The 23,975-nt window shown below is 40.1% G+C and overlaps 1 protein-coding gene and 1 long non-coding RNA gene across 5 annotated transcripts; one reads left to right on the top strand and one right to left on the bottom strand.

Annotated features, from left to right (window-relative positions):
- The first annotated feature begins 1,682 nt into the window (after positions 1-1,682).
- On the top strand, positions 1,683-7,470 carry C6H15orf61 (chromosome 6 C15orf61 homolog). Of its 2 annotated transcripts, none has more exons than XM_023220764.1 (2): positions 1,683-2,204; positions 7,297-7,470. In XM_023220764.1, exons 1-2 carry the CDS (start codon positions 1,859-1,861, stop codon positions 7,422-7,424), a joined length of 474 nt encoding a protein of 157 aa, XP_023076532.1. In that variant the 5' UTR covers positions 1,683-1,858; the 3' UTR covers positions 7,425-7,470. The 2 variants fall into 2 exon arrangements, with proteins under 2 accessions (XP_023076532.1, XP_023076533.1); XM_023220765.1 differs by lacking the exon at positions 7,297-7,470 and adding an exon at positions 2,574-3,771.
- A 3,365-nt stretch (positions 7,471-10,835) lies between these two features.
- On the bottom strand, positions 10,836-23,264 carry LOC111548343. Of its 3 annotated transcripts, none has more exons than XR_002733377.1 (3): positions 23,204-23,264; positions 13,903-14,043; positions 10,836-10,892 (listed from the first exon to the last, which is right to left on the bottom strand). It is a non-coding gene; the product is annotated as an uncharacterized LOC111548343 (long non-coding RNA). The 3 variants fall into 3 exon arrangements; XR_002733375.1 differs by lacking the exon at positions 23,204-23,264 and adding an exon at positions 16,130-16,485; XR_002733374.1 differs by lacking the exon at positions 23,204-23,264 and adding an exon at positions 15,305-15,380.
- Positions 23,265-23,975: the final 711 nt, after the last annotated feature.

The raw sequence follows: 23,975 nt of genomic DNA on the forward strand, positions 1-23,975 counted from the left end.
AGAGACAGGGTTTCACCCTGTTAGCCAGGATGGTCTCGATCTCCTGACCGCCAGGATGGTCTCGATCTCCTGACCTCGTGATCCGCTCGTCTCGGCCTCCCAAAGTGCTGGGGTTACAGGCTTGAGCCACCGCGCCCGGCCTCCACTGTTTTTTAAAATTTAATTTGATCAGGTGCAGAGGCTCACACCTGTAATTCCACCACTTTGGGAGGCCGAGGCGGGGGGATCACTTGTGCCCAAGTGTTCACGACCAGCCTGGGCAACATCGCAAAATTCCACCTCTACAAAAAATACCAAAAAAAGTGGCCGAGTGTAGGTGGCACACACCTGTAGTCCCAGCTACTTGGGAGGCTGAGAGTAGGAGGATCGCTTGAGCCCAGGAGGAGGAATTTGCAGTGAGCTGAAATCGAGCCACTGCACTTCAGCCTGGGTAACAGTGAGATCCTTTCAAAAAAAAAAAAAAAAAAAAAATTCTATAAAGTTCAAGTTCTATAAGGTAAAGTTCAAGATTCGGCATATGTTGGTGGGTGCTCAATCAATGTTCAATAAAAACTGGGGAATAGGCCAGGCGCAGTGGTTCACGCCTGTAATCCCAGCACTTTGGGAGGCTGAGGCGGGTGGATCACGAGGTCAGGAGTTCGAGACCAGCCTGGCCAACATGGTGAAACTGCGTCTCTATTAAAAATACAAAAATTAGCAAGGCAGGGTGGTGAACGCCTGTAATCCCAGCTACTCAAGAGGATGAGGCAGGAGAATCACTTGAACCTGGGAAGCAGAGGTTGTAGTGAGCCAAGATAGTGCCATTGCACTCCAGCCTGGGCAATAGAGTGAGACTCCGGCTCAAAAAAACAAAACAAAACAAAAAACTGTGAAATATAAAATTTCGCCATACTATCCTACATCCCCCTTGAGTTTTTAGCAACGATAGTAATTGTTATATGATGCTTAACGCGTACAGTACCTCATTTACATAAGGTGGTTTCAGACACATCATCTTGTTTATGTATGGCCTTTCCAAACAAAATGAGTTCGGGACAAAAGAGGAAATGCTTTTTTAAAAGTAGGTGTGTCTGTAAGTTATTGCCTCAAGAGGCCGCAAAGTTTGAGCAAAGGCTTTCCCAAAGTAATGGATTGATAATGGGTGACTGAGGACCACAAAGGTCGGTAAGACGCTCCTGGTCCGTCTACCACGTTCTTAGAGGGAGGTGGCCTTGTGTGTTCGGACGCTGCACCGAGACACGTGAGATTTTTAAATAAACTTTTGATTTTGAAATCTCTGGGACTAATTTTAAACAGTGAACCGGACATCGAGGACCTAGACACAAAAGTGCTCCCGGCCTTACCAAACAACGCAGACCTGGGATCTCGGCTGTCTACTCACTTCCGTGAGGACGCCTCGTCGTGTTTCAACAACGACACCCAAGAGTTTCCCTGAAGCCCAGGGAGTGGGAGGGAGACCTGGGTTTGAGTTCTGACCCTTGCGGAGGTGGTTAAGTTATTGAATTATTTTACACCTAAATTTTCCTCAGACCCAAATTGATGAGACCTCCCCGAATCCCTCCTCCGCCCCAGGGTTACTAATGACGGCGCGAGGTCATACCAGGCCATTCAAAACCAGCGCCTTGACGCAGGTGTCCCTCCGCCTCCCGCAGGTCCCGCCTCGCGCAGGTCACGCCTCCCGTCCCCCGGACTCCACCCCCAGCGGGAGGCCTCGGGACCGCTGTGCGCACGCGCTGCCGCACCCCCGGTGCTTTGGGGCACCCACGCGGCGCCAGTTGGCCTTGCCGCCGCTCGCCGGGGGGCGTGCTTGTGCGCCGGCGGCTGCGGACACCCGCCTGCGTCCCCGGCGCGGCGGGCCATGGAGGCCCTGCGGATGGCCCACGAGGTCGCGCTCCGCCTGCTGCTGTGCAGGCCGTGGGCCTCGCGCGCCGCCGCCCGCCCCAAGCCCAGCGCCTCCGAGGTGCTGACGCGGCACCTGCTGCAGCGGCGCCTGCCGCACTGGACCTCCTTCTGCGTGCCCTACAGCGCCGTCCGCAACGACCAGTTTGGCCTCTCTCACTTCAACTGGCCGGTGCAGGGCGCCAACTACCACGTCCTGCGCACGGGCTGCTTCCCCTTCATCAAGTACCACTGCTCCAAGGCGCCCTGGCAGGACCTGGCCCGGCAGAACCGCTTCTTCACTGCGCTCAAGGTCGTCAACCTCGGTGAGTGGCGACTACCGCGCCCACGCGGTGAGGCCCGCTCCGCCGGGACGGCCCCGCAGCGGCCGAGCACTTGACGAACGCTCGCGGGCTGGTGGAGTCCCGCCGGGGTCGGCTCTGCCCCCCCGGCGCTGGCTTCGCCGTGGGTCCTTTATAGTCCTTGCCCAGGGTCCTCAGCTTGCCGAGCTCCTGGCTCCCGAAGCCGTTCACCTGCTGCGGGCGCATCCTCGGGCCTAGGGAGGAGCGGGCCGCCCTCCTGTCCTGCCCAAGTTAACTAGGGACGACCCCTGTCTGGGCACTAAGCCAGGGGGCGTCAGGAAACGCCCCCTGGAAAGTGGCTCCGAAATTGACACCCGTCCTACTGCATGACAGGACTCATTCCCGTGAACATCACTTTGCGGCTGCATTATGTTGCAAGAACTGGAACTACTCTTTAAGTTTCTTTATATGAATTCAAAGTTTGTTTTACTAAAAGCACCAGACATAATGCTTCCTGAGGTACTAGGCCTAAAATATTTTTAAAGATCTTTAATATTTGTATGTTTTCATGGAGATGCCCTGAGGGTGTTTACTGTCACTAGGTGTATATTTTCTTTTCGTTTAATGACAGAAGAGGTATGAATATGGAAATAGGTCAGGGGAAAACAGAAGGCCTCAGGATGTTTTGAACTTACTAATAGCTGTATAAAATCAATCTAGATTTCAGTGATTCAAAATCTAGCCATGGAGCTGAATGAAACATGTTACCTAGCCAGGTTTTAAAAGCCAGAATTAAACTATACCCTGCGCAGCCGTGCTAGTAATACTATTACATAATCTGATCGTCCATTAAGGTTAAAAATGGTCTGTGTATTTTTACTTATAATAACATATATGTCAGTCATGGACTTTTTGAGCCGTTACTCCACTGGACTGTCCTGTAAGGAGAAAATTATTTAGCAAAGTGTTATCCTTTAAAAAAGCCTCTTATTATTTGACTGATGGACTGTATAGAGCATGCCCACTACTTTGGAGGTTGGTTGAAGTTGAAAGGTGAGGTGACTTAGGAAATTCAATTCGAAATTATTTGGAAAGACTGGAGTGTTAACTAGATTCGAGTAGTATAAGTTTATTTTAGCATTTTCATAAGCAAGAAATCATTCTTCCCTAAAGAATAATAGGAAAAGCATAACGGGAGGGTTATAGGTAAACCAAATGCCTTTTTTTCCTTTAAAGTCACATTTTTAGTGTTAACATTTTGTTTAAGATCACTTCAATGATTAGGGGCCTCTCTTTTAGATATAAAGACATCCAAAAAAAGTGGATACTCAGAACATTCCACACATAAAAAAGTAAAACCTTTTAAAGTTGAAAGAAACAACAGTTGTAGTGTGTTTTGTTTTGTTTTGTTTTTTAATGTGAGAGAGTGATTTAATGGTATGTATGGTCTTTTGGACATCCTAAAAATCCTGGTAAAATGAGAGTAAGAGTTCTAAGTTAAGCAAAAAGGACAACTTTTTGTTCATGCATACTTTAATACAAATTGGGATATACTGATAAAGCAAATTTAAAAATATTTTAAAGTGGTGAACACATCTGGTAACATTTATTTTTAATTTTTGTCTGAAGGTAGAGGGGATGTGAATTAGATTATAGAGTCCTTTCCTATTCTGTGATGTACAGTCGTCTCTCTGGATGATCAAGTACATATCCTATTAATATTATACTTAGGATTTTGTTCCTCTTCTTCCCTTCCAAATTAGTAATTACTAGAGTAATTCATTTTTCCATTTTGTAAATAATAAAGATTTCTGTTTACCCATTTGCTCCTTTTCTCCTCCGTCTTCCCTTCATTGGAAGCTGACATTTTATTGATGGTTTACTAGTCTAGGTATCCTGCTGAGAGGTAGATTGAGATTTAAGAAAAGCAACTTACCATTGGAATGAATGGGATTTACTGAGGAATTCTAATTTTTTAAAGTACTTAATTTGACAGTGGTTTACCTACTGTTCAACTGACTCAAAGTGAATTATTATGCAAAGAACTGATTTTCAGGTTCTTTTGATGTTATATGTTTCAGATATAAATTTAATTTTTCAGAAAAAATTGAATTTTCCATAGAATCTTACAGACTTTAAAGCATACAAAGAAGATTGTGCTACAAAGAAGATTTTGTAATATATAAGTTATATAGGTGGCAAACCTTCCCATTTTGAGTATTAGTCTGACTGCATTAAATAGACAGCAAAGGGAAAAAATACAGAATTTCTGACTCCGATCATAACTCCATCTCCTGTCAAACAGCATTACTGCTAATGGTTCCTGGTTATTTTTTAATAAGATATAATATAGTTATTAAAGCTAGTAATCTTAATAAAAATCAGCCCTTGATTTTAGCTGAAAAGATACTGACTTTTTTTTCTGTATTTATGATTTTTCAAAAGTATGAATTTTTAAAATCAATATGTTAACTGATAACTGTGATAAATACTGTAAAACAAAATTGTCAGTGTCACCAGGTATTCCTTAAATTTATATACTTAGCCTTGGTTTAAGAGGCCTATTTTATATATTTTAGTCTCAGTATGCTTAGAAAATTAGTAATTGCTTCTAGAGCCTATATTTTTCTTCCTCATTCCATTGATTTTCAGCTTTTGAAGTTGTGATATTGCATTTTAAATTCATTTTTTATTTCAACTACTCCCTCTACTTCTCTCATTTTGCCTAGCTTGTTCGTATTCTTTTTCCACTTCCCACCCCTGTGCCACTTGCCTTTTTTTTTTCTTTGTGGTTAAATGATTTATAAGTAGCTTTATTATTCTAGTTTTTTGTGGATTTTTTGATGACATTCCCTTGAGGTATTTAGAGATTCTTTTGGACATTATCAGGGCAAAGAAGGTGATACACTATAAAAGGTTTCACAGGAGTTCCAGGGAACCCTGTGATGGTGACAAACTGTGACCCAGTATATTCCTAAAAATAGAGAGATGCTAGCCTGAATGGGCATTTTTTTCCTCTTCTCCTCGTTACCAGCTAGTGATGTGATGCTTCTCCTGATTAATCTCTGGTATCACAGTGACTGGAATGCAGCTTCAGGGAGAAGCACAAAGTAGTTCAACAAACACACTCAAAAAGAGCTTAACACAGCAAATATATTCTTGCAGAAAAATAAGACAAAAATTTAGCAATATGATTAGTCCAGAGCATGTGTTGCTTTTTTTCTTTTTCTTTTTTTTTTTTTTTTTGAGTCGAGTCTCTCTTTGTCGCCAGACTGGAATGCAGTGGTGTGATCTCGGCTCACTGCAACCTCTGCCTCCCTGGTTCAAGCAATTCTCCTGCCTCAGCCTCCCGAGTAGCAGAGATTACAGGCATGCACCACTACGCCTGGCTAATTTTGTATTTTTAGTATAGATGGGGTTTCTCCATGTTAGTCAGGCTGGTCTCAAACTCCCAACCTCAGGCGATCTGCCTGCTTTGGCCTCCCAAAGTGCTGGGATTACAGGCATGAGCCACAGTGCCCGGCCGCTTTCTTTATTACTAGAAAGTAAGTGATTTTCCAAATGTACAGCTTTCCTTTTAAAGTATCACTTTCGGCCGGGCGCGGTGGCTCAAGCCTGTAATCCCAGCACTTTGGGAGGCCGAGACGGGCGGATCACGAGGTCAGGAGATCGAGACCATCCTGGCTAACACGGTGAAACCCCGTCTCTACTAAAAATACAAAAAAACTAGCCGGGCGAGGTGGCGGGCGCCTGTAGTCCCAGCTACTCCGGAGGCTGAGGCAGGAGAATGGCATAAACCCGGGAGGCAGAGCTTGCAGTGAGCTGAGATCCGGCCACTGCACTCCAGTCCGGGCGACAGAGCGAGACTCCGCCTCAAAAAAAAATAAAATAAAATAAAATAAAATAAAGTATCACTTTCTGCCCATTTCCCTCATAAGAGCATAAAATTAATGCTTGTTATTGATTCATGTGCCTATGGTTTTATTACATTTTTTAATATGTTAGTAGTCATTGATTTTAAATAAGTACCTTTAAAAAGATAGGAATTGTGAAAGTTTGTTTTGTGTCCAACAGTCTCATATGCAAGTGAGTGCTTAATGTGTATCTCTGGATAGTGTGTTTAGTTTTGTATATCACAAAAGGCAACTAATCTCAAAGTAGCAAAATCTTATCAATTCCAAAGAAGAAACACATGTTGCAGTCTACTGTATATTGATTTCAAATTGGCTGAAACAAGGTTGTTTTCAGATCAACTGAAAAAATGCTAATAATAGTTTTTTTCTCATGCCTGTTGTACTGAAATCTTACTTGGAGTTAGGTTTTGCCTTAGATTTTAAAGACAGCTCTTTGACCCAGCTTCTTTTAAGTTGCACAAAAATTACTTCAGCCATTAGTGTTACTACTAACTTAAAGAACAGTAATGTTGGCCGGGCGCGGTGGCTCACACCTGTAATCCCAGCACTTTCAGAGGCCTAGGCAGGGGGATCACAAGGTCAAGAGATCCAAGACCATCCTGGCCAACATGGTGAAACCCCGTCTCTACTAAAAAAGTACAAAAATTATCTGAGCATGGTGGCGCAACGCCTGTAGTCCCAGCTACTCAGGAGGCTGAGGCAGGAGAATCACTTGAACCCAGGAGGTGGAGGTGGCAGTGAGCCGAGATACCACTGCACTCCAGCCTGGCAACAGAGTGAGACTCCATCTCAAAAAAAATAAACAAAAAAAAAACCCCAGTAGTGTTAACCTAGTAATTTTAGCTCAAGGCTAATAATCAGGAGTATCTACAACTAAATTAATGAGTATTCTCCATTTTCTTATTTATGAAAAGAATATGGAATTACTTCATGATTATTCAAGGGTAATGAATTTATGAAGTACTTGAATTAACATTTATACCCGCCTTGTCTATAGTGTGAAAACCTCTCGACTCACGTAATTGCCATCATGTTCCACGTTGATGAAATTGAGCCCTTAGATAATCATAGTCAATGTTGAGTAATATTTTTATATTTTACCACATTGTAATTTGTTAACATTGCTGAAGAGTGTTATATGTGATTAGTAACTTGCATGATTAATAAGCATTGATGTTTATACATATTCATTTGTTTTTTAGGTATTCCAACTTTATTATATGGACTTGGCTCCTGGTTATTTGCCAGAGTCACAGAGACTGTACATACCAGTTATGGACCCATAACAGTTTATTTTCTCAATAAAGAAGATGAAGGTGCCATGTATTGAAAGTGTGCATCGAAGAACATAAATATCAGTGGATTTTCTCTGTGTATATGTGCAGTATTTATTTTTGATCCTTTAAAACTTTTGCAAATACTTTTTTCTTTCTACAGTATCTGCTTCTTTAAGATGAATCATTATGGCCCTCAAGAGGTGAAGCTTTTCGTACACTGTTATATATTACGTACTCTATTTAGCTGATGGGAACTACAAACACATGAAGCTTCATACCATTTTTTCCCTAGAACTAGGTTAACCTACAGATAAAAAATGATTACAATGTAATAGATTCTATAATTAGGTATTAACAATTTAAATCAACTCTGAAGAAAAAATAGAGATGCCCACACACAAGAGGAGGGGGGGAAATATATAACAATGGAAAAAGAAGTAGAAGACATTAGGATGTATGATGGAAAATTATATCATTGGCAAATCCAAAATTGATGAGAATCTAATTATAATCTCAAGACTAAGCCATTCAGCTGCCAGGATTGTAAGTAGAAATGTTTTAAAGGCCTTGTGCCGTTTACCTGGAGGAGGGGTTGGAGTGTAATGTTGAAACTTCTTGTTGCTTAAAGAGTCCAAAACCATATCATTTTTAAAATGTAATAATAAGTGGTTAATACAAGTGTAGCAAGGTGAATTAAATTCAGACTTATTAAAAGTTAAAATAGCTTTCCTATAAAGCTGCCAGAACAATTAAGGTCTTCTAGAAAGATGCAGAAAAATAAATTTAGTAACTGTTTATAAAAGCAATTAACTGAAATGGTATATATCCATAGACTTATTGGCAATAGGGAGTGGGCTGAAATTTTAAAGACCTAATGGCACTTTTGCATTTGAATTTTATTAACTTAATTGCATTTTTGAAAGCCAAGTCATTTAAAAAATTTATCCTTGGGGTAGTCACAAAATACCCAGATGAATGGTAAATTTCAGAAATTTGGAGTAATTTAGGAAGAACTAAGTAGAACTATTTAATTTCTAAACCAATGGGTGTTTAAGATTTATGATCTCTCCCATAATTACAAACATACATTATATATCATTTTATGTTAATGTGTTGCTGATACTCTGCAACACTTACACATTTTTGTAGCAAAACATTTAATAAAATTCAACATTTGGATGCTTACTCCTGTCAAGTCAGTAGAGAAAGTGAGTAGAAGTGACTGAGGTGAAGGCACCAGAATAATGAAGTAATACAAACCAGCTTCGTTAAAGGTAGTCATTTTAAATGATCTACAGAGAGTGAACTGTTCTGCAAATATGTGTAGTGTTCACTTGTCTAAAAGCAATTCTGAGTAACAGTTTAATCAAAGAAGTACTTACGCCAATATATTTAGTCCAGAAGAATATACTTGACACTAGTTAAATGAATGGCTTACACAAAGGAGATAGTGTTACATTAAGCTTCATTAATAATAAAACAACTGACTATTAGCATTTTGCAGGGAAGGCTAGAACTGATTTCCTCTGTAATGGGCAAAGTTAAATAACTATAGCTCATAAGTGTTAAGTCAAATACTGCTCATTCATTGCTGCTGGTCTTGTCAATACTGGCTGTAAAGGTTTCGTCCCAACACAAGGCTGATAAAATGGTTTTTAATTACCAGACTATGAATACAGCTTTTCAGTAGAGTTGCACCTCTTTTCACACTGGCCTGTTTGATTTCTGATAATTTGTACTGCTGACTCTGCTTACCTGTTTTTCAATAGCTATAGTCAGTGTGACTTCTTGTCCATATGTGATAGGTAAGTCTCCTTGGAGAACATCTTTGACAAACTACCCTATTGATCTCTGTAATTCTCTGCTGCTTGCAGCATTAAATAGGGCCTTGATTTCTTGTCTAATGTGCTCACTATAACAATTAAGCAAATGTAATATTTTCTTGTATTACATGAAAATCAATAGACCTCTTGCTCTTACGGAGTTGATCATGGTGAAGGATGAACTCAACAATGGGTAAAGGTGTGGTTTAAAAATTTAAATATCATTCATTGGATTTATTAAGTCTTGCAAACTTTTAGTCTGAAAACAGTACTTCCCACTGAACAGCAATGGTTTAAGTTTTTTCTTTAAAGCTGCATATTATACCAAAGTATTATGGCCTAAAAGGGAGAAAGTATAAACGTGTAAGTCAGGAGACTAAGCCTATTTTTAGTATCAGTGCTGTCTTTTTGACCTCAGGCTAATAGCTCTCCTCCTTTGTGTTTTCGTTTTTCCACTTGCAATCTGAGAAGAATGAAACAAGAGACTTTTCTACCCGAAAATGTGCATCAGTTACTTTTGTCTCTGCAAAAGCTCTGTTTTTATAATCCACATTCTTCTGCTCCGTATATTTACATTTATACTTAAAGGACTTCATTAATTAAAACATTTCAAAAACAAGGTGATGGAGAGAGAAGGAGAGGTGCGCTGAAGGCACATGCCCACTAACCCTGAAGTGGCATGTGGGGAGCTGAACAGGCCCTGCTCTTCTGCATATGAGTAGTTTCCTTAATTGGTGAAACCACTGATTTAGCTTTTCTGTCATATTTCTTTGATAGGATTTTTGTCTTTAATCCAACCAAAACTGTTTTAATAAAGGTGTACTTTTAGTACAAAATCTTGCATCTCTTCTATTGTTATTTCTATACAAATGAATGTATTGGAATAAATTTCTAGGCAAAATTCTCAGTTCCTGTGTAAGGTTTGAGCCACTATAAAGATTCAGTAACCTATTTCAGAGTATGAGAGAGGCTGCTAATACAAAAATCTCTATTTTCTTAGTGCTGATGTCCTAAAATGCCAAATTGTACAATCAGTTATAGTTTACCACACATTTTGGGGCATTAATATTTTTCTAACGTTGACTTCTGTAAAAATTGAAACTTTTCTTTTTCTTTTCTTTTTTTTTTTTTGAGACGGAGTCTCGCTGTGTCGCCCAGGCTGGAGTGCAGTGGCGCGATCTCGGCTCACTGCAAGCTCCGCCTCCCGGGTTCACGCCATTCTCCCGCCTCAGCCTCCCAGTAGCTGGGACTACAGGCGCCCGCCACCACGCCTGGCTAGTTTTTTGTATTTTTAGTACAGACGGGGTTTACACCATGTTAGCCAGGATGGTCTTGATCTCCTGACCTCGTGATCCACCCGCCTCGGGCTCCCAAAGTGCTGGGATTACAGGCTTGAGCCACCGCGCCCGGCAACTTTTCTTTTTGAGAGGAGTTTCAGTCTTGTCCAGGCTGGAGTGCAGTGGTGCGATCTTGGCTCATTGCAGCCTCCGCCTCCCAGGTCCAAGCAATTCTCCTGTTTCAGCCTCCTGAGTAGCTGGGATTACAGGCATGCACCACCACGCCTGTCTAATTTTGTATTTTCAGTACAGACTGTTTCACCATGTTGGTCAGGCTGGTCTTGAACTCCTGATCTCAGGTGATCCGCCCGCCTCGGCCTCCCAATGTGCTGGGATTACAGGCATGAACCACCGCGCCTGGCTGAAACATTTTTAAGTATTAAAAACCATATGTATTTTTTAAAGTACATTTTACTTCACAACATTTATATTTATATTCACCCAAAACTGTAAGCACAGAACATCTATAGTTCTTCATGAAATATCTTTTAACTCTGTTAATGATGTTTGAATAAGTGGGACGACATAAAAGGCAAAGATCTTAGTTTCACTTCACTGAAAAGCTGATGCAGACAACAGAAACCTTATCCTAAAGCTAGTGGATTGAGTATCTACTGTTTTTCAGCACTTACTATTCAGACAATAATGACATTTGGGGGCATCTTAACCTAACAAGTACTTAGCATTACATCTCACCTGGGTCAACAGTCTAGGGTATCAGAGTTAAACTCTGTTACTGTAAATTAATGGAAAATGTAACTGCACTTTGCTGAAAGATCAATGTCCAATAAAGGCTGCACAATCAAATCTTGTTGCAGTGATTGAGGTCTTTAATTGCCTTCCAAAGATAAGGTGGTAATCAGCACAACTTTAACTGATCTTTTTTACTAGTTCAATTACATGCTAATGACTAGTGCCAAGTCAGAATCTTTAACTACTTATACTTATTAAATCTGTTAGTAATGAAAAATTACTTAAGCTACACAATCGATAGAACACAAATCTTAATTACTAGATTTCATTTTCATATCATTTTATGTGCTTGACAAATGTTTCACCAGGGTTTTCCCAACAATAAGAAGTGTTACTAGTATGACCACAGTCCACAGAGTAGTTTTCTAATATAAATTGGAGATCAGATGTGGAATTATTTTTCTTTTAATGAAAATGTGGCTAAAACAGTTTCCACCAACACAAACTTGGCAATTAAAAAAAAAAAGGTGGCCAGGTGCAGTGGCTCACGCCTGTAATCCCAGCACTTTGGGAGGCCGAGGTGGGCGGATCACAAGGTCAGGAGATAGAGCCATCCTGGCTAACATGGTGAAACCCTGTCTCTACCAAAATTACAAAAATTAGCCAGGCGTGGTGGCAGGCGCCTGTAGTCCCGCTACTCAGGAGGCTGAGGCAGGAGAATGGCGTGAACCCACAAGATGTAGCTTGCAGTGAGCCGAGATCGTGCCACTGCACTCCAGCCTGGGCGACAGAGCAAGACTCCGTCTCACCAACAACAACAACAAAAAAAAAGGCAAAACCAAAACCACAGTGACTTTTGCACCAACCTATAACATTTCGGAAAAGGATAAAGGCAGATGACAAAAGAAAAAATAGACAAATACAACCACGACTTCATCAAAATGTAAAATGTTTGTGCTTCAAAGGTCTCTCAAGAAAATGAAAGACAACCCACAGAATGGGAGAAAATATGTACAAATCATATATCTGATAAGGGACTTATATCCAGAATACATAAATAACTTTTAAAGCTCACCAACCCAATTGAAAATTTGATTTGAACACACATTTCTCCAAGAAGATACATAAATGGCTAACAAGCACATGAAAAGATGTTCAACTAATCATTAGGAAAATGCAAAACAAACCCACAACAAGATACCACTTCATATCCACTAGGATGACTGTGATCAAAAAGACAAAAATAAGTGTGGATGAGAATGTGGAGAAATGAAAAACTCATGCATTGCTGGAGGAAATGTAAATTGGTGCAGCTGCTTTGGAAAAGTTTGGCAGTTGCTCAAAATATTAAACATGGAATTACTATATGACCCAGCAATTCTGCTCCTAGGTATATACCCTAGAGAACTGAAAACATATATCAACACAAAAACTTGTACACAATTGTTCATACCAGCATTATTCATACTAGCAAAAAAGTGGAAACAAAAATATTCATTAGTTGATGAACAGGTAACATGTAGCATAGTGACACAATGGAATATTACTCATTCAAAAAAGGGATGAAATACTGATACAAGCTATAGCAATGATGAAGCTTAAAAATATTACACTAAGTGAGGCCAAGCGCGGTGGTTCACGCCTGTAATCCCAGCACTTTGGGAGGCCGAGGCAGGCGGATCACAAGGTCAGGAGATCGAGACCATCCTGGCAAACATGGTGAAACCCCGTTTCTACTAAAAATACAAAAAATTAGCCGGGCGTGGTGGCGGACTACAGGGTCGCAGCTATTCGAGAGGCTGAAGCAGGAAAATGGTGTGAACCCGGGAGGCGGAGGTTGCAGTGAGCTGAGATCGCGCCACTACACTCCAGCCTAGGCGACAGAGCCAGACTTTGTCTCAAAAAAGAAAAGAAAAGAAAAAAATTACACTAAGTGAAATCAGCCAGTTGTAAAAGATCTCATATAATTCCATTTATATGAAATGTTCCGAATAGGCAAATCTATAGAGACGGAAGGTAGATTAGTGGTTGCCTAGGGCTGAAGAGGTTGGGGAGAAATGGGGAGTCACCACTAAGGGGCATGGGGCTTCTTTTGCTGCTGATGAAACTGTTCTAAAATTGATTGGGTTTGGTTGCCCAGTTCTGTGACTATATGCAAACCACTGAATTGTACACTTTAAATGAAAGAAGTGTATGGCATGGGAATTATATCTTAATAAGGCTCTTAAAATTATTAAAGAGAAGAGGACTAGCTGGATGCAGTTGCTCACGCCTGTAATCCCAACACTTGGTGAGGCCAAGGCAGGAGTATCACCCGAGGTCAGGAGTTCAAGACCAGTCTGGCTAACATGGTGAAGCCCCATTTCTACTAAAAATACAAAAAATTAGCCAAGCGTGGCAGCGCGTGCCTATAATCTCAGCTACTTGGGAGGCTGAGGCAGGAGAATGGCTTGAACCTGGGAAGTGGAGGTTGCAGTGAGCCGAGATCAGGCCATTGCACTCCAGCTTGGGTAACAAGAGTGAAACTCCATCTCAAAAAAAAGAAGAGGACAATGCACAATTAGTGTTTAATGAGTACAGAGTTTGGGTTCTGCAATATGATAAATGTTCTTGCAATATGATAAATGTTCTGTAGATGGATGGTATTGATGGTTGTAGAATAACATCAATGTACTTACAACCATTGAATGGTACAGTTAATGGGAGGTTGAGGCAGGAGGATTACTTGTGCCCAACAGTTCGAAAGCTGCAGTGTGGCATGATTGTGCCTGTTAACAGCCAATGCACTCCAGCCTGGGCAACACAGCAAGACCTTGTCTCTAAAAAGAAAAAAAAGAAAGGTTAAGATGGTAAATATTATATTATGTGTATTTTATCACAATTAAAAACAATTTTTAAAAATTAGTAAAGGATTCAATGTTATATGACTGCATCAGGTTTAAAAATGTTAGAGATTAAAATAGTTAAAGCATGTTGACATCATTTTGTATGTAGCAGTCTTAGAATTTAAAAATTTTTAATTATGAAACCTAGTTTTGATTAAGTAGATGAAATTTCATTTGGGATCATTTTTAGTAACATTATGAAAAGGTTACATTTGGTTGGAGATTATTTAAGATAAGACCAACGTAAGGCATGTAAAGTGTTAGTAAATGAAAATATCCTTTCTTAGATCCTAGTTGCTGGATAAAGAATATCAGTTACTACTAGTAAGCGGTTTTATGTAGTATTGCTTATGGCTATTTTAGTTGCACTTATATCATTTTAAATACAGTTTATGAACATTGTACTATTCCATTATATTATTAATTTATCTTCGGTGATATTTATAGTATCAATTTAAAAGCTGTAAAACTTCATGAAACGTAGCTTAAACAAGGATTTTGATAAACAAAAGCTTTCTATTTTAAAAGCAAATCATGGAAACTGAACTTCTTAAAGAAGATTTGAAGTTTTCTTTGTTGTTGTTGATAGAATTATGAATCTTATAAACTCAGTATTTTTTAGTTAACCTAAATACATAAATCTATTTGAATTCATCTTATGAAAAGAGATATGTCATTAGATATATGATCATTATATGCTTTAGTGATTCATGGACCTTGTTACATACATGCTTTGTAATGTATGAATTATTTAGTAAGAAAAATCACAATAATTTTGTTGTTACTCAAAAATTTATGGGTTAGCAGAAACAATTATGCAGCCCCTGAAGCTGGTATGTTAAGGTAACATCATTAACACTATGTAGTATAATTTTTTTAGTACTTATTTGACATAACCTTTACTGCTTCTGCGAGAATATATCAGTAATTTTATAACAATCTGTCTGTAAACAGAACATTGAATTTATTAACCACAAAATGATGCATTTTACTCCATTTTCATATTAGTTCATAATTTAAAATCAGACTTAAAAAGTTGTCTACTCAAACCCTAAAGGAAGAATAAAAATATACAAAATAAAAAATTAATACTCTAGCAAATAGATATAAATGTAAAACTCCACTTAAAGTGGATATTTTTATTTCAGAAGACATAGATGTTTAAGAACTAGATGAAAATAGACACCTTTGTTACCTTTTTTACACACTGTATCAAGACTCTTCCCATGAGATGACAACCAAAATTTTAGTTTCTTATGTTTTCAAATCTCTAAATTTATAAAATGAAGGAAGCAAGAATTTGAAAGTTTGAATAAAAATCTAAATAGTGTCACTTAATTTTAGATCACATTTCAAAATCAACAGTCATTTATTCATCCAAGAAATACTTTTGCCTTGACGGTGTTGAAGGCACTTGTCAATGTTGCCTTGACAGTGTTGAAATCCCAGTAACTTTCCCTGCCAACAAAATCTAGCAGTTCTAAATCTATTTATATAGTCCATTTAAGCCATACTGAAAACACTGCTGTCCACAACTGGGTGAGAACCATGTGTTATGAAGTTTTCTTTCCAGCACTTATCATATAATAAAGGCTCAATGTTTAATAAATATGTGATGGTTCAAAATTAAAAAGAAAACTTGCCTTTGTTTTTAATAGCTTTTTAAAAAACAGTATACTTTAATTGGAGTTCATATGGATTCTTTACAAGAACAGCAATAAGTTTTGAAATATTATCTCAGATGTAATGAATTAACTGTGAATGCTAAAGACAGGAGATTGTAATCTTGTTGAATTTCCTTTTGAGGTATTTCAAATGGTGCCACCTGTTTTCTCATACAATAATTTTGCTATTTTAAAATCAAATTTAGAATGATGTATAGAAGTAAATGAAGTGAAACATGAAACAGAAAGTCCTAGAATCAGTGAGACTTACTCTTTTAAAATAGAACTAGAAGTAATGTGTTAGTAACTAGGAGACACGAAGAGTGTTTTAATCCTCAGAAAATGGAATGGGTTACCTCCTGAGACAGTCTTCTGTTGTTGGAGCTGTTCAGAGACTACATGTCAATTCCTTCGGGAGATGGGTAGGGGGCGGATAGAATCGTAAATGGGAAGGGGATTAGATTGGTGATTTTTTAACTCTGAAATTTTATTGTCATTCCTGCATGTCTATGTCTGGTTCCCAACCATGCTATTTAGTTTGGTATTTACCACTTTTCCACTGTATGTGGAATACAAAGAACCCTGCTTGAAGAGAAAAGATACGGTTTCAGTTCTTGCTCTACCACTGCTGGTTGGTAGAGTAACTTTGAGAAAAATTAGAGCTTTCTAAGTCTTTTTTCTTTTTCTTTTTTTTTCTTTTTGAGACGGAGTCTTGCTCTGTCACCCAGGATGGAGTACAGTGGTGCGATCTCGGCTCACTGCAAGCTCCATTCACGCCATTCTCCTGCCTCAGCCTCCCGAGTAGCTGGGACTACAGGCCCCCGCCACCATGCCTGGCTGATTTTTTGTATTTTTGGTAGAGACAGGGTTCCACCGTGTTAGCCAGGATGGTCTCCATCTCCTGACCTCGTGATCCGCCCACCTGGGCCTCCCAAAGTGCTGGGATTACCGGCGTGAGCCACCGCGCCCGGCGAGCTTTCTAAGTCTTAATGTCTTCACATATACAATAAGAAATGTATCTAACACTTACATAGCATTTACTTGTGCCAGGTCCTCATCTAAGGACTTGGCACATATGAACTCACTTAATCCTCTCATAACAACCCCATGAATTAGGTACTGTTTTTATGTTTATTTTTCAGTTGTGGAAACCAAAGGGTCTTGCCCAAGGCCACACATGGTAAGTGTTCTTCCCATGTGTCTACAGAGTCCACATTCTCAGCCTCTACTCTACACTTGTCATAAGATGCACAAGATAATTTTGTCAGACAATGGATGCGGAAATGTTCTGTTATTATGATTACAACTACATATAAAGAAAGTAATATAGATAAGTTTAAACAATGAGAGAAAAAATAAAGTTTAAATGATTTGTAAGAACACCAGTCTACTCTACTGAAAAATGTATTATGTAGAAATTATGTCTAATAACATTTTAAATTAATAAGTTAGTTCATTTTAGAGTGTTTAAAATCCACAGTGCTTGGTATATGGTAGTGGTCCATGAATGACCTATGGAGCTGTAATTTCTGCCTCTGTGTGAGTGTATTGTTCGTTTCCATTCCTGCCGAAACAGAGGACCGCAACTCTCCTGTTACACTTTTGGGAGTTTGTGTTCATTTTTTGTCTGTCTCTTCATAGTCTTTAAAAAAAATTAAAAGGGCCGGGGGCAGTGGCTTACCTCTGTAATCCCAGCACTTTGGGAGGCCCAGGCAGGCGAATCACTTCAAGTCAGGAGTTCAAGACCAGCCTGGCCAATATGGTAAAAACCCATCTCTACTAAAAATACAAAAATTAGCCGGACATGGTGGTGCATGCCTGTAATCCCAGCCACTCAGGAGGCTGAGGCACGAGAATCACTTGAATGTGGGAGCCGGAGATTGCAGTGAGCGGAGAGTGTGCCACTGCATTCCAGCTTGGGTGACAGAGTGAGACTCTGTCTCAAAATTAATAGATATGAAGCAACATGAGAATAATTATGTTTATTGTTTTATTGTTGCTATTATACATTATTTTTTCAATCAAAATTTCAAAGACATTGCTGGTGTGTAGAAAGGCAATTTTTTTTTTTTTTTTTTTGAGACAGGGTGTCACTCTGTCACCCAAGCTGGAGTGCAATGGTACAGTCACAGCTCACTATAACCTCAACCTCCCAGGCTCAGGCAGTCCTCCCACCTCAGCCTCCTGAGTAGCTGGGACTACAGGCGTGTGCCACCATGCCTCGCTAATTTTTGTATGTTTTGTAGAGACAGGGTTTCACCATGTTGCCCAGGCTGGTCTCGAACTTCTAGGCTTAAGCGATCAGTGCCTTGGCCTCCCAAAGTGCTGGGATTAACAGGTGTGAGTAACTGCATCTGGACTGTATTCTTTTAAATCAAAATTAATCGACATATATTGGAGTGTTATCTGCAAGGGCCCATACTGGGTGCTGAAGGAGACAGGTGAATTTCTTTCTTTCTTTCTTTCTTTTTTTTTTTTGAGATGGAGGCTCGCTCTGTTGCCCAGGCTGGAGTGCAGTGGCATGATCTTGGCTTACTGCAATGTCCGCCTCCCGGGTTCAAGTGATTCTCATGCTTCAGTCTCCTGAGTAGCTGGGACTATAGGCACATGCCATCACACCTGGCTAATTTTTTGTATTTTTAGTAGAGACAGGGTTTTACCATGTTAGCCAGGATGGTTTCGATCTCCTGACCTTGTGATCCACCTGCCTTGCGTTCCCAAAGTGCTGGGATTACAGGTGTGAGCCACCATGACCGGCCAGGTGGATTTCTTAGTAGAGATGGGGTTTTACCATGTTAGCCAGGATGGTTTTGATCTCCTGACCTTGTGATCCACCTGCCTCGCCCTCCCAAAGCGCTGGGATTACAGGTGTGAGCCACCATGCCCGGCCAGGTGAATTTCTTAAACATAGGAGGCAATCATTATTTTAAATAAAATTTACTGTTTAATGGGAGTCTATAATTGTTATTGCCACAATCTTGGTGGTGGTGGTGGTGGAAAGGCAAGGGGGAAAGTGATTGATGTTCAAGGCAGGCAGGGGATGCAAGATGCAATGGAAGTTGCATTCCTGTTATTCAACCTACTCTGCTTTCAAAACTCCCTGTTCAGTCAGCAAATATTATTAAAGTGCCCACTATGTTCCAGATACTCTTTAGGTACTAGGGATACGGAAGTGAATAAAACACACAATTTCATCCCTTCACGAAGTTACAGTCTAGGTGAGAAACAAATGAGTAAAACATGTGGTATGTTAAATAGTGATAAATGGGCAGGGTGTGGTGGTTCATGCCTGTAATCCCAGCACTTTGGGAGACATGCAGATCACTTGAGCCCAGGAATTCAAGACCAACTTGGCCAACATGGTGAAACCCTGTCTCTACTAAAAATACAAAAAAATAGCTGGGCATGGTGGTGCACGCCTGTGGTCACAGCTACTCAGGGGGCTGAGGTGGGAGGATCGCTTGAGCCCAGGTGGTGGAGGTTACATTGAGCTGAGATCACACCACTGCACTCCAGCCTGGGTGACAGAGCCAGACCCTGTCTCAAAAACAGAAAGAAAAGAAAATAGTGATAAGTGCCAGGAGAAAAATAAACTAGGGAAGAGGATTAGGAATCATGCATGCCTTCATACTCATATCTATGGGTTTGAAGATGGCCTGCAATCTCGATAATGTGCCAAGGGAGAGCCTCACTCAGCAAGAAGGTGACCTTTGAGTCGAGACCTACAGAATGTGAGGGAAGAGCCATGCAGATATCTAGGTTAAGAGCAATCCAAGCAGAGGAAATGGCAAATGCAAAAGCCCTGAGGTGGGATGCGGGACACTTTCAAGGCACAGTGAGGAGGAGGCTGGTATGAGTGAGGGAGAGTAGCAGGAAATGACGTTTGAGAGTTTAGATGGGATGAGGGGCAGAACGTGTAGAGTTTTGTAGGCCAAGAAAAGGATTTTGGCTTTTTTTCCTGCACAGGATAGGAAGCTGTCTGTAAAGTTTTAGTCAAACAAGTGACCTGATCTAACTCTGGCAACTGGGTAGATAATACTGCTGGTAGTAGGGGCAAGGGTGAAAAAAGAAGATGAAAGAATAGTTTGGACTGGGGTAGTAGCAGTGAAGGTGGTGAGAAAGGCTCAGATTCTGGGTTAAGGATTCGATATTGGGATCAAGATAATAAGAGATGAAATTTTTTGAATTTATAACAGCAAAATGTAATTTTCCTCCTTAAAAAAATAAATCACAACAACAAAATAACCCTATTAAAATGGGCAAAAAAAAGGCCAGGTGCGGTGGTTCACGCCTGTAATCCCAGCACCTTGGCAGGCTGAGGAGGGCGGATCGCCTGAGGTTCGGAGTTCGAGACCAGCCTGGCCAACATGATGAAACCTTGTCTTTACTAAAAATACAAAAATTAGCTGGGTGTGATAGCGCACACCTGTAGTCCCAGCTACTCGAGAGGCTGAGCCAGGAGAAACCCTTGAACCTGGGAGGTGGATGTTGCAGTGAGCCGAGATCGCGCCACTGTACTCAAGCTTGGGAGACAGAGCAAGACTCTGTCTCAAAAATAAATAAATAAATACATAAAATGGGCAAAATACTTCAATAGGTGTTTCTCCAAAGAAGATATACAAATGAGCAACAAGACTAGGTAAAGATGTTCAACATCACTAATCATTAGAGAAATACAAATTAAAACCACAGTGAGATATCACATTATACGCAACAGGATAGCTACTATAAACAAATACAGAAAATAACAGAAATACAGAAAATAAGTGGTGGTGAAAACGTGGAGAAATTGGAACTCTTAATGCACTTTTGGTGAGAATGTAAAATGATACAGCCACTATGGAAAACCGCATGGTGATTCCTCAAAAAATTAAACATAGAAAATATGATCCAGCAATTCCACTTTTGAGTATACATCCCAAAAAGTCAAAAGCAGAGACAGGAACAGATATTTGTACCCCCATGTTCATATCAGCTTTATTCACAATAGCCAAAAGGTGGAAACAACTTAAATGTTCATTGATAGATGAATGGATGAACACAATGTGTTATATACACACAACAGAATTTTGTTCAGCTTTAAAAAGGAATGAAATGGCCAGGGGTGGTGGCTCACACCTGTAATCCCAGCACTTTGGGAGGCCAAGGCGGGTGGGTCACTTGAGGTCAGGAGTTCGAGACCAGTCTGGCCAACATGGTGAAATCCTGTCTCTACTAAAAATACAAAAAGAAAAAGGAAATGCTGACACATGTTACAACATGGATGGACCTTGCAGGCATTATACTAAGTGAAATAAGCCAGTCACAAGAAGGCAGATACTGTATGATTCTATTTATATGAGGTATCCAGAGTAGTCAAATTCATAGAAATAGAAAGTTGATTGGTGGTTGCCAGGGGCTGGAGGGAAGGGGAAGTGGGCAGTTGTTTAATGAATATAGAGCTTCAGTTTTGCAAGATGAAAATCTGGAGACTGGCTGCATAACAGGGTAAATGTATGTAACATTACTGATCTGTACACTTCAAAATGAGTACAATGGTAAATTTTACGTGTATCTTATCACAATTAAAAAAAATCACTAGACATCTACCTTTTCAGTAATGTGTCTATTTTCAGTTAAATTTGCCAGCTAACAGAAGCCAATATAGGCCAGTTTTCATATTCCTAAGTGTTATCACACTGGTGCACTCACTGTTACCATTTTCCCTTCTGATTTCATTTTTCTCTTAGCATTTACTACTATCTAACATATATTTTACTCATTTGACTGTGTTCCCCATCAGAATATAACTTCATGAGGGGAGGGATTTTCTATTACATTTAGTGAAAAGTAAATCCCTCAAGTAGGAACACTACAAGTAAGCACAGGTTTTTTTTTACAGTAAGTTTGCTTAATGGCTAGTAAACTATCTCAGCCAGTAACTGAGTGACTATCTTGATTTGTATCATTTAAAAAGAAAAAAGGCTGGGTGCAGTGGCTCATGCCTGTAATCCTAGCACTTTAGGGGGCCGAGGGGGTGGATCACTTGAGGTCAGGAGTTCGAGACCAGCCTGGCCAACGTGGTGAAACCTCGTCTCTACTAAAAGTACAACAATTAGCTGGGCATGGTGGCGCGCTGCCTATAGTCCCAGCTACTTGGGAGGCTGAGGCAGGAGAATTGCTTGAAACTGGGAGATGGAGGTTGCAGTGAGCCGAGATTGCCCAAGTGCACTCCAGTCTGGGTGACACAGTGAGACTCTGCCTCAAAAAAAAAAAAAAAAAAAAGTAAAATGAGAAAAAGAAAAAAAGTACTAAATGCAAACGTGCAAACCTCTTAAGATCACATACAACTTCCATGTCAAATACTAAATATTCCTTACATTTAGACAGTAGTTTATTCGATTTGGTAAAGATCAAAAAGCTATATTTTGTCATTTATGATACCAAATGGAATGGCCTTGTATTATCAGTGATTATGATGCTTCTCGCAATGAGAGTTAGAACTTTCTGGAAAATCCCTGTTCAAATCATCAAACTTAAGATTTCTTACTATATAAAGGCTATGAAGAGCTGACGTGTAATTATATTGGCTCTGCAAATATTGGGAAAGAAATATGAGTTTGCCATTATCGTAGGAAAAGCTTCAGAATATGTATGCAAATTTGGCAAATTGAGTTGGTTTTCCCCACGGTACTTCGAATAAGAGAGACATTTTAACAAATCACAGATTCATAGAAAATCTCTAGTTTCGTGGTCTATTTTCTAAAATAATAGGAAATGAACTTTTAATAAAAGTATATGAAGACTTTTGATGAACAGTTTATTTTTCACAGAAGTGAAGTGCAGGTGAAAAGGGGCAATTCCTAGAATATCTGAAGGATCTGACTAAATGAATTTCTACCTAAGATATTAATTTACAGTAACTTAAAAGGTGATAATTTATCTCCTACAATGGACTTTCAAATTAAATATAAAAGTAACTCAGAGTAAAGTATGCAGAAAAATTTTGGTATTGTAACTGAAAATGACCAACATTAATTTTTTCTCACATTAATCAAGCACCTTACTGTTAGAAGGGAAACTGACACACCTCCTCAACCGAGTTTATACAAAATTCAACCCCCAAAAGTAGAGCCAATTCGTGCACCTTCATAAGAAAGAGATAAAGGACGAACCTACACGTTACAATTTGTAAACAAACCTCTGTAGAGGCATCATCATTCTACAAGACTATGCACTTTAAAATCTGAGATAAGAAGGCATTTGAAGATAACCAAGGTTGGCCAGGCGCGGTGGCTCACACCTGTAATCCCAGCACTTTGGGAGGCTGAGGTGGGCGGATCACGAAGTCAGGAGTTTGAGACCACCCTGGCCAACAAAGTGAAACCCAGTCTCTACTGAAAATACAAAAATGAGCGGGCACGATGGCTCCCGCCTGTAGTCCCAGTTACCGGGGCGCGGGGGAGGGCAGGAGAATCGCTTGAATCCGGGAGGCGGAGGTTGTGGTGAGCCGAGGTCGCGCCATTGCACTCCAGCCTGGGCGACGGAGCGAGACTCAAAAAAAAAAAAAAAAAAAAAAAAAAAAAAAAAAAAAAAAACCAAGGTTTATTGCTACTTCCGTGATATCACCAACTGCGTAAGCAGTGTAAGCAGTGTTATTTAGTTGAAAATACATGGGCTAGACCAAATATTTCTGCAACAGTTTAATAAGAGACGATGATGCGACTACTGCAGCTGTCCCTAGGCAATTAAACTCTTCAGTGAATTTCTTTACTATTGCTTTTGAACAGGGAACTGTTTGCTATTTTAGGGCACTGGTGGGGTAAAGAACCTCACTGAAAAATGCAAATACGTTTTGCTAATGTGGGAGAAAGATGATGGTCCTCTGAACCTGTGACTCGTAAGGGGGTATAATAAAAAGACAATTATTTCTTGAGTTCTTGCCTTGCTCTTGCTGATTCGATGCACACAACCCCACGAACATTCAGATGCATGGCTTGACAAAGTGGGGATAACCGGGAGCTGCAGCCCAGTCTTTGAAGCTTTTGTAAAGACAAACGGTCTGCAATGTTAAGCCTTAAATTGGCTTTTGGCGGACTCCAGCCCTAGATCACTTTCACCCTTCGTTTGGTAGATGTTTTCACTTCGCTGTCATTAAGCAGGGTCGGGAAACGAAAGGGCCGTGACCCGGTCGCCGCGGACGCGGGTGAGGAGGGTCTCCTG

This window comes from Piliocolobus tephrosceles, chromosome 6 (assembly GCF_002776525.5).
Source record: "Piliocolobus tephrosceles isolate RC106 chromosome 6, ASM277652v3, whole genome shotgun sequence".
Classification (NCBI taxonomy): domain Eukaryota; kingdom Metazoa; phylum Chordata; class Mammalia; order Primates; family Cercopithecidae; genus Piliocolobus; species Piliocolobus tephrosceles.

Excerpts from the sequence above, each read along its gene's own strand:
- C6H15orf61 (XM_023220764.1), top strand. The coding sequence starts at position 1,859 with ATGGAGGCCCTGCGGATGGCCCACGAGGTCGCGCTCCGCCTGCTGCTG. Across the intron at positions 2,205-7,296 it reads GCTCAAGGTCGTCAACCTCG|GTATTCCAACTTTATTATAT; the intron begins GTGAGTGGCGAC and ends TTTGTTTTTTAG.